Source organism: Convolutriloba macropyga, chromosome 7 (assembly GCF_964194025.1).
Source record: "Convolutriloba macropyga chromosome 7, txConMacr16.3, whole genome shotgun sequence".
In the NCBI taxonomy this organism is placed as follows: Eukaryota; Metazoa; Xenacoelomorpha; order Acoela; family Convolutidae; genus Convolutriloba; species Convolutriloba macropyga.
Window position 1 is genome coordinate 66,243,107 of NC_134474.1, and position 12,996 is coordinate 66,256,102.

Here is a 12,996-nt window from a genome sequence, read left to right on the forward strand (position 1 = left end):
CATTTTGACATTGATTTTTTGTTTTTTTTTTCTTATTTTTTGATCTGATTTTTTTAAAATGGTTTTCTCAGTTCACTCATAGTCCATTCTAGGTCTAGTTTTTCTGTTAAGTCAATGAAAATTCTTTGAATTGTACGTCAGGACTTGTCCTGCTATGTTTTTTGTTTCGTCGTCTGACGCTCTTTTTTCGTTTTACATTTGTTTACACAGCAAAGCTGAAAGTCAAATTTTCTGAATGACTTCTTCCTCTCACTAACGGCATTTGCGCGCGTGACGTCATTTCTCACTCGCTTTAGCAAAAGTTTTTAGGTTATTTGCGTGATTAGATTTTGATCATACGTGACTTACCTCACTCTATAAAATGACTTTTGCACTTTAAAACTTAAGTTTAGTTTGAATTTGTTTAAGGTCAAAGGAATTCATTTGTGCAGTATAGGTCCCTAATAAGAGGCTTCTGCGGAATGAATTTTAACTAGCTTTATTAATTTATCGCTGAATGTTTTTTACCTCGTTTTTTTGAGAGGCGTCGATTTTTTTTTCAATTTAGATCTGCATCTGTTTCTATCTCTATTATATGGCACGCAGGTCTATTCCTTCGCAGCTATTCCGGCAATCTGCCGGCTATGTTATGTAATGGCACGTGCTCTTTAACCGGGTGTGCATAAGATACTAGGGGGAGGCGCAAACGGAAAAGGTCCAAAGTTCTTTGAGGTCTGACGATCATGTAATTTTATTTGTCGTCTGTCATGTAAAATGATATTATTTTCTCGCTCTATTACAATAAGCTGTAACGTGAAGCCAAGTTTGCAGACCATAACTGATTAGCTTGACAGTTCTCTTATTGTAAGCGCTTTGTGTTTTAACAGATCTGAAGTCGGAGGAGCGATACAAGTTAGAAGTTCAGTTCAGTCCCGGCATTCGTTACTGGGAAGAAAGCACCAACTACCCAATTGGGTCCAAATTCTACCCCAAGTCACCCCCAAATATACATGTAAGCTTACAAAGTTTTTTTCGCAGACTGTTATTATGTATGTCTCTAGAAATCATCTCTGTTCTTAATAGTTGACAGTGGGGCCGTTGTTCTATGAATCGAATAGGCTCTTTTTAATAGCAGCGATAACGATAGCTGAGCGGAGCTATCATTGGCCTTCTTTTGGTCTTTTCCAAGTCTAAGAAATTGGATTTTAATAAGGCACTGTATTTTTGCGACTCGAAAAGGGGATGTGGAGATTAATTTTTATTTTTTAATCGACCAAGTTGTGCTGAAACAGTATGTAAAAGCCTCCTTTCGAATTGGCTATTGTTTGATACTGATCTGATTGTATTGTTATGCGTAGGAAACATCTGCCAAAGAGATCTTGAGCTATTCCTCCGGCAGTAGTTCCAGTCGAGGCCATCTTAACCAGCAGAGAAGCAGCACTAGTGCTGGAACCACCTCCTCCAAGAAACACCACAGTAGTCATCATCACCATCATCATCACCTCAAGGTCACTGGAGGGGCGAATCCATCTGGAGCAGGAGTTTCCGGAGGGGAAGGAGCGCCCCATAACACTGGATCATCTGTGTCTGTTTCTGATTTGACCACTATCACCAGTGGCAACGCGAGTCAGAGAGGCAGACATAGGTATGAAGAGTTTCATGTCGGACCCGGGAATCAAAGATTCCATTGCGCAAAATTAAGTTTTCTGTATTGAATACAGTAGACGTACTGTCACTCCATGAATTTTGTATGATGTTTTGTAGATATTTATTTATGAAAGATGCATTCGGTACAATACGATCAACGATTTCAAAATGTACTGTGTTATTAGTTGAATCAGAGTATGGTGATGTAAATTAGAACATAAAACAGTAGAAAAGTGAGTTTAATTGCCTTCTAGCTTATTCGGGTCTTCCTATTCCCGTTATAAGCCCCCCCACGAAATTATAGCCCTCATTATGGTATAATTACCATCATTGGGAGGTGGGAGGGGAGGTATAGGTTATATGACCACGAAGCGGGGGGGGAGGGGTCGCACTTGAAACTGTTTTTTAGGTCTGTTGAGAATTTGCAGCAACATCAGAGAAGAAGCAGTAGCGGCAACAACTCAAATGGGCAAAGTGCAACCGGGGGAGGGGCTGGAGTTTCAGCAGGATCAGGAACAACATCTACTTCAGCAACTGCAGCAACTTCTTCTGCATCCACAACTTATGTGAGAACAACTTCAGTTACAGGCTGTCCTACTTCAGGCAACTCGAACACCACTCTGGTCGAAGATGCTAATCCAGCTGCAAATGCTACTACTTCTGTTGCAATATCCAAACACCATCACTCACAACATCAACAACAGTCTGGCCATTCTCATGTGACGTCAGCAAATACTAATACCCCAGCTGGGTCAACAACTGCGAAAAAGTCTGGAAATAGGACTGCGTATAAAAGAAAAGACGCTTCGAGAAATTTAACTGGCAGGAACTTAGCAAGTGAGTATTGATTTTCTGTAACTGATCTCATAATGCTTCGTGAAATTAAATATTGAAATGACACGAGTCGTTAGCGTGTTATAATTGCAGTGAATACGGCAGGTTCGGGGGGGGGGGGGTAGGTGGGATGCGGGTAAACTCATAAGAACGCCTTCCCCCTCCCCCTAGCACTTTGTAATCACGAAATTAGGATTGAAAAGTTATTGTGGTGCGTCCTAAGTTATCGTTTGACAATACTAACCGTTTGTCGCATTCTCTGTCAATTACAACAGAATTTAGAGCCAATTGTGTTGTGTAGAATGTGTCCGTCATGCATCTATTTAATCTTTTAATCAACTCTGATGTAATTACAACGGTTGCATAACTTGTAGGCTAAACAAACAGGTAATGCCCGAGGAGAATTAGATAATTTTTAGAATTGAATACTATGTTCTGCCACTCTCTCCTTTCCATTGTTGCTATATGAAAAAAGAGAGCAAATTGCCTGTAAGAAAAGTAGCCTAATCAGCTGGTTACACACTGGCGTAAGTTATGCAACTGTTGAAATTGCAACAGTTGATGAAAAACATCACCCCAGCCCAGGTTTGTTTCGCTCTCATGAAATTAAAACCCGTGTGAGTACTGTTTGTTTTTTTTGATACCGAAGTCTCACCTGTTATGCAATACGCTGTTTAATAGCCGCACAGCGATAGCTGGGGCTATTATTGGACTTCTCTTGGTTTTTTTTATAATTCAAAGAATTTGAATTGTATTGGGGCGCTGTCTTTTTTAGGACTCGAAGAGGAGTATTGGAGAAGTTCTTTTTTAATTGCTCTCAAACGAAGTTTGTAGCAATTATATTAGTCCTATCGGTCTTTTTTTATGCGATTTTTCGCTTGACCAATTTTTCGTCTGACGCTTTTGACTTTTCGTCCTCAAAAACGGGATAAACAGGTAGCGCCCAGCGGGCATTATGTGCTCTTAGAGCCTTTCAGGTCTGTTTCAGCTCAAACTGTCTTGGAGACTTATACTTATACTTATGGTGTGAGGGCGGTTCTTAGAGGTTGACACCCCCCCCCCCCCCTTTGTTGACCCCCCACCCCCACTATTGGCTCCACCCCCCCCCCACCGCGCTTTTGCCCCCCCCCACCCAGTGCTGCCCCCATCAGCCCCCGGTGCACCCCCCCCCCCCCGTGGCTAGCTACTGACCAAGCCAACCGCTCGCCGGTCGTGTGAGAGCAATTCGCCCGACGTTAGTCGGTTATGTTTTTTAAATCAATTTTATTGGAGTGATTTTTGAAGCGGGAAATGAAACGCGTGAAAAAATTTGGAGTGATTTTGGCGCTGAACAAAAGTGAAGAGCGGAGCGAAACGAGAGTGGTTTTTGTTCATACCGCTGTTTTTGAGAGAGCGAGAAATTGATGTGTGAAAAAATTTTCTCTAAGCGAGCGAAGTTTTTTTGTTCACGTGCGGCATTTTAAAGCAGTTTTTTTTCAGTTGTTTTGGTTAAGATGTTTGGTTAAGATTTTGTTTTAATTTTAGGCTGGTTTCGGTAGTGGTTTGAAGGTTTCTGGAAAGTAATATGAATTTTATGATAATTCGGAGGTTTTTAATGTATTTTGCTGATTTTCGGGCTAATATTTGCGTTTTGTTGACGATTATTTTGTGTTACTGGCTCAAATGGGTATTGAAGAAACCCCTTCTAATTGAGCAAATTTTTTATAACAATTGGTTACAGTTTTGTGGGTAAGAATCTTTTTTTTTGTTGAGAAATATGACAAAAAAATGGCGAAAATTGGAACTATTTTTCTTAATTTTTTTGCGGTTTTTCGTTTTTTTGTCTGATTTTAGCTAAGTTTCTTTGCCTATTATGACTTGCCTATTGTCTTGCGAGCATCTGGATACCCTATTGGCTGAAAGGATTTTTTCTTTGGATTCATATGTTTTTGAAATATTAAAAAATTTGGTAACTTTTTCTGTTTTTCAGTGAAAGTTGTTTTTTTTTCATAATTTTAGCCTAAAGTATTATTTTTCAAAATTCACATAAGTGGTTTTTGTAAGTACTAGTTGTTTTGATGAAGTTATTTTAGCAGAGTTAGTTTTTTCGGGATCTCAATAATAACAAAATTTGATCAGATTTTTTTATCATATTTTAACAGATTCGATTTTATTGTTTTTGCTTTTTTGTTTCATGACTTTGTTTCAAGATGATCATAAATTAGTGACGGCACGTTTTGTTTGATGAGTAGTTTGATGGCGTTGAAATGGATTTTCACTTCGAGTCGTTTCCGGAATTCTTCCGGCTATGTTTTTAAGATCTGTTCACACATTTTCATGATTTTTGAAGTCAAATTGGAGTAGTTATTTTGGTCACGCCGAAACAGAAAATGGAGCGAAAAAGCGAGTGGTTTTGCGGCGTGATTTTTCCTCGCTATAATTTTAAAGTTGAGTGAGAAAACGGTGTTTGAACAACAATTCGCTTTCACGCTAGTGGTTTTTTGTTCACATGCGGCAATTTCACTCTGATTTTTACTGTTTTTTCGATTTTTTGAACCGGATTTTTTTCTAAATGGTTTTCCCAATCCATTCACAGCTCATTCTAGACCTAGTTTTTGTTTGAATTAAATTTTTTCATTTCTCGCTAGTGGGTTTTTTGTTCACATGCGGCATTTTGACATTGATTTTCCGTTTTTTCTTATTTTTTTGATCTGATTTTTTTTTTAAAAAAAATGGTTTTTTTAATTCACTCATAGTCCATTCTAGGTCTAGTTTTTCTGTTTAGTCAATGAAAATTCTTAGAATTGTACGTCAGGACTTGTCCTGCTATGTTTTTTTATTTCGTCGTCATGATTTTTGTTACGACCATATGACGTCACAGCCACTTTTTGTTCATTCGTTCATGCAATTTCAACTGAATTGCATGTGTGACGTCATTTTTCGCTCTTAGTGGAGCGAGATTTTTGTTCATGCGCGTGATTAAATTTTTGGTCACACTTGACTTACCTCACTCTCAAAAATGACTTCCTCAATTTGAAATTGACTTTTATTTACTTTAATTCAAAGAGATAAGGTCAAACGGGTGTGTATCACTCTAAATGAAGGTTATTTGAGATCAGCTAATAGAGGCAGCAATAACTTATACAAATTTTTAATCAAAATATAAAAGATCAGCCTTCAATGAAAAGACGAATTTTTTGGTCTGTATTTTTTACTGTTTTTTTTTAGACTGCCGATCTACGAATCTATTGCGGCTATTTTCTGGCAATCTGCCAGCTATGTTTTTTATAGCTGCGAAGCTGTAAGCTAAAAGGAGCTATATTGCGGTTCTCATGGTTTCATGTGATCTAAATTAGGTTGCCCGCCTGTCGCTGGAGAGCAATTCGTTCAAAGTCAGTGATCATCTGAAAACTTAATTGCTTATAAATTAAGGACGTGGTAGCTATTTTAGTCCTGTTGGTTTTTTGCGAATTTTTATGACAGTTAGTGTAGCCTCCTTCAGTTTAGGCTGGCTGTAGCCAGAGCCAATCCCCGACAGTCATTTGAGTTGAAAGCAATTCCTGTGAAGTTAATTCGATCGTTAGTTTTAATTTTTCGTATCTCAGCAAGTTGTTCTTTTGAATGGTTGCCAATGGTTTTCATGTGCTTGTCTATTGTTTTCTGAGTAGGAAGTTTTGCAGAATGCCTGAACCCCGAACAAGATGATCACTGAGTTAGTCCTGCTGCAATTGACTATATTTGCTTGCTTTATGAAATTTATGTATCTTTGGAGTCTTCGTGGACCGTCAAAACAAATAAAGATATATATGTTAGATAAATCAGTAGATGTTTTGCCATTTAATTTGCACTCACAGAAAGTTTGTAATTTAATTTTTCTTCGCGTTTGTCTTTTCCACAGTGATGTTTCGCCAGCTAATTTTTCTTCGATCTTTTCCGTTTGTGCGCCCCTCCCCAGCTTTGTGGGAGCATATTATTTGCAATACCCAGACGCACGTGCCATATTTTTACATAATGATTTACCATGTAATGGCACGCGCTCTGTAACTGCGGGGCGCATATCATAATGGGTGGGGGGCACAAACGGAAAAGATCCTTTTTCTGCTACCTGATGTTACTGTTTTATTATTTTTTCCACCCTTGACTTCTTGATTTTTGTTTTATTAGATTCTCTCAACCAGACTTTTAAGCAGCGGAAAACTGTCGGCAGTTTGCCAAAATTCCATCTAAAAGTACAGCAAAGTTTTGTTTTCAATCGAAACTTTAGGTTTAAGTTGTGAAACAATAAACAAGAAATTGAAATTAGACCTTATGTTAACCATGAAATAGTATCAAATCGGTTTACAGACATAAGAACATATTTCACTCTCTCATAAGATTGCATTGTTGTAGGTATCAAAACTCACTCTATAAATCTATATTTAGTATAACTACTTGTAGGCTTATTAACCCTCATTCGACAAGGCTTAATAACCTAGCAAAATGGAACCGCTTTGACATGGCAAGTAATAAACTACTCCCTAGTAAGATTCTTTGTCATAGCTGCAAATTCTTAAGCTGAGCGGAGCTATATTGTGGCGATTTTGGTTTTAGTTTTCTTTCCCTACGCTCTTTTTGTTTTACTTTTTTATAACATTTTATTCGCTGGCATGATTTTATTTGTCACGCTTGATTTCTTGCCTTTTGCGTTATCTAAATGCAGGGTTCAAGGAAGGCTTTGTTGAGTGGTTTTTTTTGGAAAACAAAAAAAAATGCGAAAACGTTTGCAAAAAGTAGCTGAAATTGTGTTCATTAATAGCAGTTTTAGTTCTCTGAGTTTTTTTATCGTCCCTCTTCTCCTGGTACATGTCTACATCAAATTGTTGTTATTTGTCTTGTTAATTAATTTCTAACGATGTTTAAATCATTTTATGCAGTAGTGTTTTTTTACAAGATTTTTGCTTAACTTTTTCCTCTGGAACGTTATTCGCTCGCGGCTCTCGTTTTTGTCATGGTCGAAGTTTCTAACTGTGAGCCGCTATCTCAGATCGTGGTAGATAACTCCTGAAATTTCAATGGAAAGTGCGTCGATTAATGATTTTGTTTTCTCACCCTAAATAATATTATTGGTTGAAAGTAAGCCCTGATTACTATAGAATCTGAATATTTAGGGTGGAGGTTTTACCCTATTCACAATTCCACAATTGTTCCTAGAATCTATCTTAGAGAAAACTACTGGACTGGATAGTAACTTCACAAAACCTACTACTCCTAACTAGACTGAAGGGTTATACCAGGCCCTCCGTTCAAGTCCTAAAGAAAGTATTTTCAGGCGCTATAGAACTGTAGTCAATTGCTAATAATAATGTTATTAAAATATGTTGGTAATGCCTTTCTATGTTATATGATATTTTAGCTTCTAAGAAATGCTTTACAAAATGAAATAAATTGGTGACTCTAAGCTTGAGAATTATACCAGGTCCTCAATTCAGTTTCTAATTAATCGATCAACCATTATACTTAAAATAAATAGTAGATGACGTGAAGAGCTCGTCGGTGTTCACTCCACAACCCAACCCGACGAGTATTAACCAACTTGATAGAACGTTAAGACATTGCCCATCAGGTACTTCAGGTTACTGCAGACCTTTTTAATTGTCTACTTGGTTCACCATTCCATACTACATGGGTTAACTTAACTTGCCAAGTCTTCTACGAGCAGGCAGGCCTACCCTCAGAGTGGCTTCACTATGTGGTCTCCTGGAAGGAGCTTGGCCAATTAATACTCTGAGAAATTAATCGTCTTGATGTTGTCCTGGACTCGGTGCTGTCCTCCAGTCCGTTAACCTAACTTAACCTAATTATTGATTGGTTGATCACTACTTTACTAGTCACCAAACTAATTTAAATCCAATAAATTGAAGCTAGATTGAGTATGATTTTTGATCCTTAGAGATGTATTGTGAAGTTACTAAAGTTGTACAAGTACGCTTTTGATTAACAGAAAACCGAAAGAAACGATTAAGTTTTACCCAGTCCTAATTATTACAAGACTATGGTTCCTTCAAAACAACTAGTTACAAATGCCTATGAGTGCCACGTATCAAAGTGTTTAACAAATATCTACTAGATACCAGTTTAAACTCTACTAATTTATAAGAAAAGGTCCAAAAAGAGAAAGTAGTTGAAAATTTGCTAAGTTAAATTAACGAAAAGCATAATTACCAGGGTATACTAGTTTCAACAATTATTACAAGTTCAGTACCACGACAGAGATCTGTTAACTCACTCCGAAATTTCGATTATCACGACAATATAACTATTTTCCGACTGATTTTGGTTACAAAAATTGGCTAAAATTGAGCCGTATATATACTGCTAATCTATGTTTGGTTATGATAGTTTAGTCCTATTTCTACCAAATGTTCCGAATCTTTGTGAGAAAAATACCTTTTTGGGAAAAGTTTTCAGAAGGTCATTCATGACTTTGATAACTTAGGCCCCTAATTTGGGTTTCTAATCCAATATTACGTGGGTGAGAATTTTGGTGTTCAATCCATGATATAATCTTTATCAGAATTAATATTTACTTATTCAACCATTCTCATCAGTTTAAATTTCTTTACCATTATTATCTTTGTACAGTTTCAAATTTAGAATTCGCTTTTGTGTTGGGAATAATTCAAGGTCAGTTTTAATTTGGTTCTTTTCCGAAAAAAGCTTAAGTTTAACTTTCCATTCCTACATCCCAACCATCCGGACTAAACTATTCTCCTGAATAGTACAATAAAGTGAAATTAGAGTATAAGTATATAAAAGCACCATCACCATATTTTGGTACGACAGTTTTTTTTTTCTTTTAATCAGCGCTTGTCTCATTTCGCATTCTCTCAACTAAGTTTAATCTCTCCTCAAACTGCATGTCAGTTCCGATATCTCGTTGATCATCGTTGGGCAAATTATGAATATGTTTCGTAGTGTTCTTGGACTGGTAACACTTCTTCCCTGTCCAGACAGCCAGAAGGACAAAAGCAAGACACCATAAAGAGAAACCAAGCAGTCCAGCCAGCTCTTTAAATGTATGCAGTGTTGACCCATGGCCAAAGGATTTGAAGTTGTTTTCGTCAGAAAGTTGTTGATGGATTTTGTCTACCATCTCACTGACTAATTCAGGCGTGACATCAAGCGTAGGGACATCCTTGAGTGCCGATCTGATCCTATGCAAGATCAAGTTCCGACTCTCTTCTGTAGGCGTGACCGCTGGAAAGCTCGGGATGTCGAAAGCGGTATCCAGTAGTTCGGGAGTTGTGATTGTTGTCATTAGTCCACTGTGTTGAAGACAATATGCTGGATCGGGCAACATGACCAGTCCATTCTGCGGGTGAACCAGTTTTCCATTGCAGGGGGGATGCACTAGGCAACTTTTACAGGCTGGTACACGGTTTGAAAACTTTCTGCCCCCACTGTACGTTATGTTATAAAGAAATTGTTGATCGTCTGCCGCGTTGAGGAGGTACATAGAGTTCCCAAGGTAGATTGCTGTCGGTAAAATTGGCAATTCGGTTACTTCTCGTGTGCAAGTCTTCAAAGCAGCCACCTCGTGATTGTATAGGAGTGAAGTCAAGCAGAGTTGATCTTGCGCGCTCACTAACGCTACTGGCTTAGTGCAAAGTCTAAGCAATTGTGTCCCCCAACAAGACAGATATTCCTCACTCTTTATTTCGGCATAGCTTTCTTCTCGCCTTGATAAGATCAAATAGCTCCTTTCTAATTTTAGAGTTGCGGCCATTGTTGTGTTCTTGATTGGTTGCGGCAGAGGGATTGCTTTGTAGGCATCGTGGATTGGTTCACCACTGTACACTGGCACCTCCATTGTGATTAACAGTCCGTGTGGATTGGAAAAAACATTTCTCACTAAGGGCAGGCTGTAAAGTAAACTTGAGTGGTCGTATGGGATTGAACACTTTTTGTCTCCCAGCTTCAGAGTTGTAATTAGTTTCCGTAAATCCTCGTAGGGTACTAGTGCGGTGGGCAGTGTTCCTTTGGATAGCACTCCAATGCTTGTAATAAACATGTTTCTCTGTTCCGTCAAATATAGTGTTTGTACTTGCAACTCACTGTGCATAGCATTGAGAGTCCACGATACGTTGTTAATTGCACTTTGGGCGCGAAAGGCATACATAAAAACGTCAGACCTTCGATGATCACAGGCTTGGGCTTGTTGTATTTCTTCCATTGTTTTTTGAAGCATCTCCAGGTTTGTTTGCAGAATCTCAAAGTTATCCTTTGAATAGTTTAGCACTTTTCGTGTGTCTTCATGAAGCTTCAAACTACTGCTGGCCATGACCTGAATAGACTCTTTTTCTTCGTTGTGCAGGTGAACCATTCTTGATTCCAAATAGTGCAACCGTCCTTCCAGTTGTTCCATCTTTCGCTTGGAGCTTTCACACAGACCAAAAATTGAAAGTAGCCTGCAGCCTGCTTTTTCCAGTAAGGGTTCCAAAGTTATCGCCGGCGCAGCTCCCCTTGCAAACAGCAGTGGTGATCGTCTCTGTCGCTGAAGAGTGATAGTCTGGTTTACAAACGATGCTACTTCTTTGACAAGCTTTGTCCTTTCTTTCTCTGCTCTTTCGTATTCTGTCTGAATAGATGAGATTATTCCGTCAAAGTGGTGCTGTAATAGTGCGCTTATTTCTGGGTTGTTGCAAAACTGGGAGCTCTTCCATGTTTTCTGTTCCAATTGCTGAAGTTTTGAAGAGAATTTATAAATTGGTCGGAGATCCACGTTCAACAGCTTTGGAAGTGGGACTGCGATATCCACAGTCAGATATGAGTCAGCCAATGAAACTGGAGTTTGAGGTTGGAAGAGAACATGCGCAGTAGTTCGTGCACTCTCCGCTGTTTGCTGTCGTACCGCAAGTATTAATATAAATATCACAAAGTTGTACATCTAAACACTACTATGGTTAATTACTGCGCTCAACCTAGATAGCATTTTTTCTGTATTAGAAAGAGTGCTACATTCTACAAAAATTCCCCCAAATTCCCTGAAATGTATTCGAGCTAATTAGTTCTTTTCATAATACCGGTGTTACATTAACTTGCAAGATAGTTCTTTTTTTTTAATTTGGTGCTATTCAAATATGTTTTACGATTGCCCCCGTCGTTAATAGAAATTTCGGCTCATCTTTTGATCTTTACATTTTTTTTAGGCAATGCTATATAGAGAAACTTAATCAAGTTTCTTTTTTTATAGACATATATATATATATATAAATATATATTATTTTTTTTATTCGTCGTCGATTCCGAATCGTTTTGGGTATTTCACTGCGCGTCTTTCTCGGGTTTTAGCGATGGAGTTTACTGTTTCGTCAGTTTTGGTTCCCAAAAGTTCTGCAAATGTTTTTGGTTTGCACATTTCCCTTTTGGCGCTTGCAGGTGTTGACTGTATTTCACTGAGGTCCCTCAAGACATTTTTTGGCTTGTGTGGTTGTTGGGGCAGTGGTGTAGATTCAATCTCTTTGGCTGGTGTTACAAAAGGAGACTGGTTCTCTTGGGTTGTTGCTTATTCCGGAGTGTTCGGTTCTGCTCCTATGCTAGTCTTAGTGGGCCTTTTAGTTGAATGTTCTCGCTCTGCAAAGAGATCGTAGAAAAAATCTTCATCTTCGTCCATCCATTTGAAGGGACTCTCTTGTTTGGGTCGTTTTGATATAACTTCTGGAGTGAAAGTTTGATTGTTTACTTCAATGGGAACTTCCTGGTCATTTGTATTCCGGCGGCTGGGCCATTTCTCCTGATGTGATGATCTCGTTTCCATTCTGGGTAACTCGTCTTCCTCCTTCACAGGCTTCGATCGATTTTAGTGGACTATCTGCCATTTCTTTGCATTCGCATCCTTTGAAATTTTGTAATTGACCTCTGACGTCTTCTCAATGATGTTGTACGGTCCGTCCCATGGAAGGAAGAATTTTTTTGATTTCGCTTTGTGGGGTGCAAAAAGCCAGACTCTCTCTCACGGCTTCAATTCCTCTCCAAAAACGTTTTTCTGATACATATCTTTCTGTCTTTCTTGCTTGTAACCAAGTGTCTCTCTAGCATTCATATGTGCTTCTCTGAATTGCTCGTTGAGCCATCTTGCGAATTCGTATTTGGCAATTTCGTGACCAGGTGCTTTCGGGAGTAGCAAGTCAATCGGGTATTTGCATTCTTTTCCAAACACAAGGGAGAATGGAGTCTGTCCTGTTGTTTTGTGGACGGTCGTATTATAGACGAAGTTGATATAGGGAATCATTTGATCCCAGCTACTTGGATTGTTTGCGCAATATTTGGAAATAACATCCGCAACAACTCTGTTGTGACGTTCTACCATACCATTTCCCTGCGGGTGATATGGAGATGTTCTTGTCTTCTCTATTCCAAAAATTTCGCACACTTCCAGTAGCAGTTCGCTGCAGAAATTTGATCCTTGATCGGTGTGTAGGCAATCAGGTGCTCCAAACGTCAAAACCCATTTCTCCACAATTGCTCTAGCAACATCTTCGGCCGTAGTTCTTTCTAAGGGAACGCAAACCACGTATT

The 12,996-nt window shown here is 38.7% G+C and overlaps 2 protein-coding genes across 5 annotated transcripts in view; both read left to right on the top strand.

The window, feature by feature from the left end:
• LOC142343261 (uncharacterized) overlaps positions 1-12,996 on the top strand; it is a 158,683-nt gene that overhangs the window by 115,680 nt on the left and 30,007 nt on the right. For all 4 annotated transcript variants that reach the window (XM_075395050.1, XM_075395049.1, XM_075395051.1 and 1 more), the window contains 3 exons: positions 867-991; positions 1,338-1,624; positions 2,036-2,463. In XM_075395050.1, coding sequence (XP_075251165.1) covers positions 867-991; positions 1,338-1,624; positions 2,036-2,463 — 840 coding nt within the window. The remainder of the gene's footprint in view (positions 1-866; positions 992-1,337; positions 1,625-2,035; positions 2,464-12,996) is intronic.
• Positions 1-12,996, top strand: part of LOC142343262 (uncharacterized) — a 225,840-nt gene that overhangs the window by 48,328 nt on the left and 164,516 nt on the right. The gene's annotated exons all lie outside the window — the stretch shown is intronic.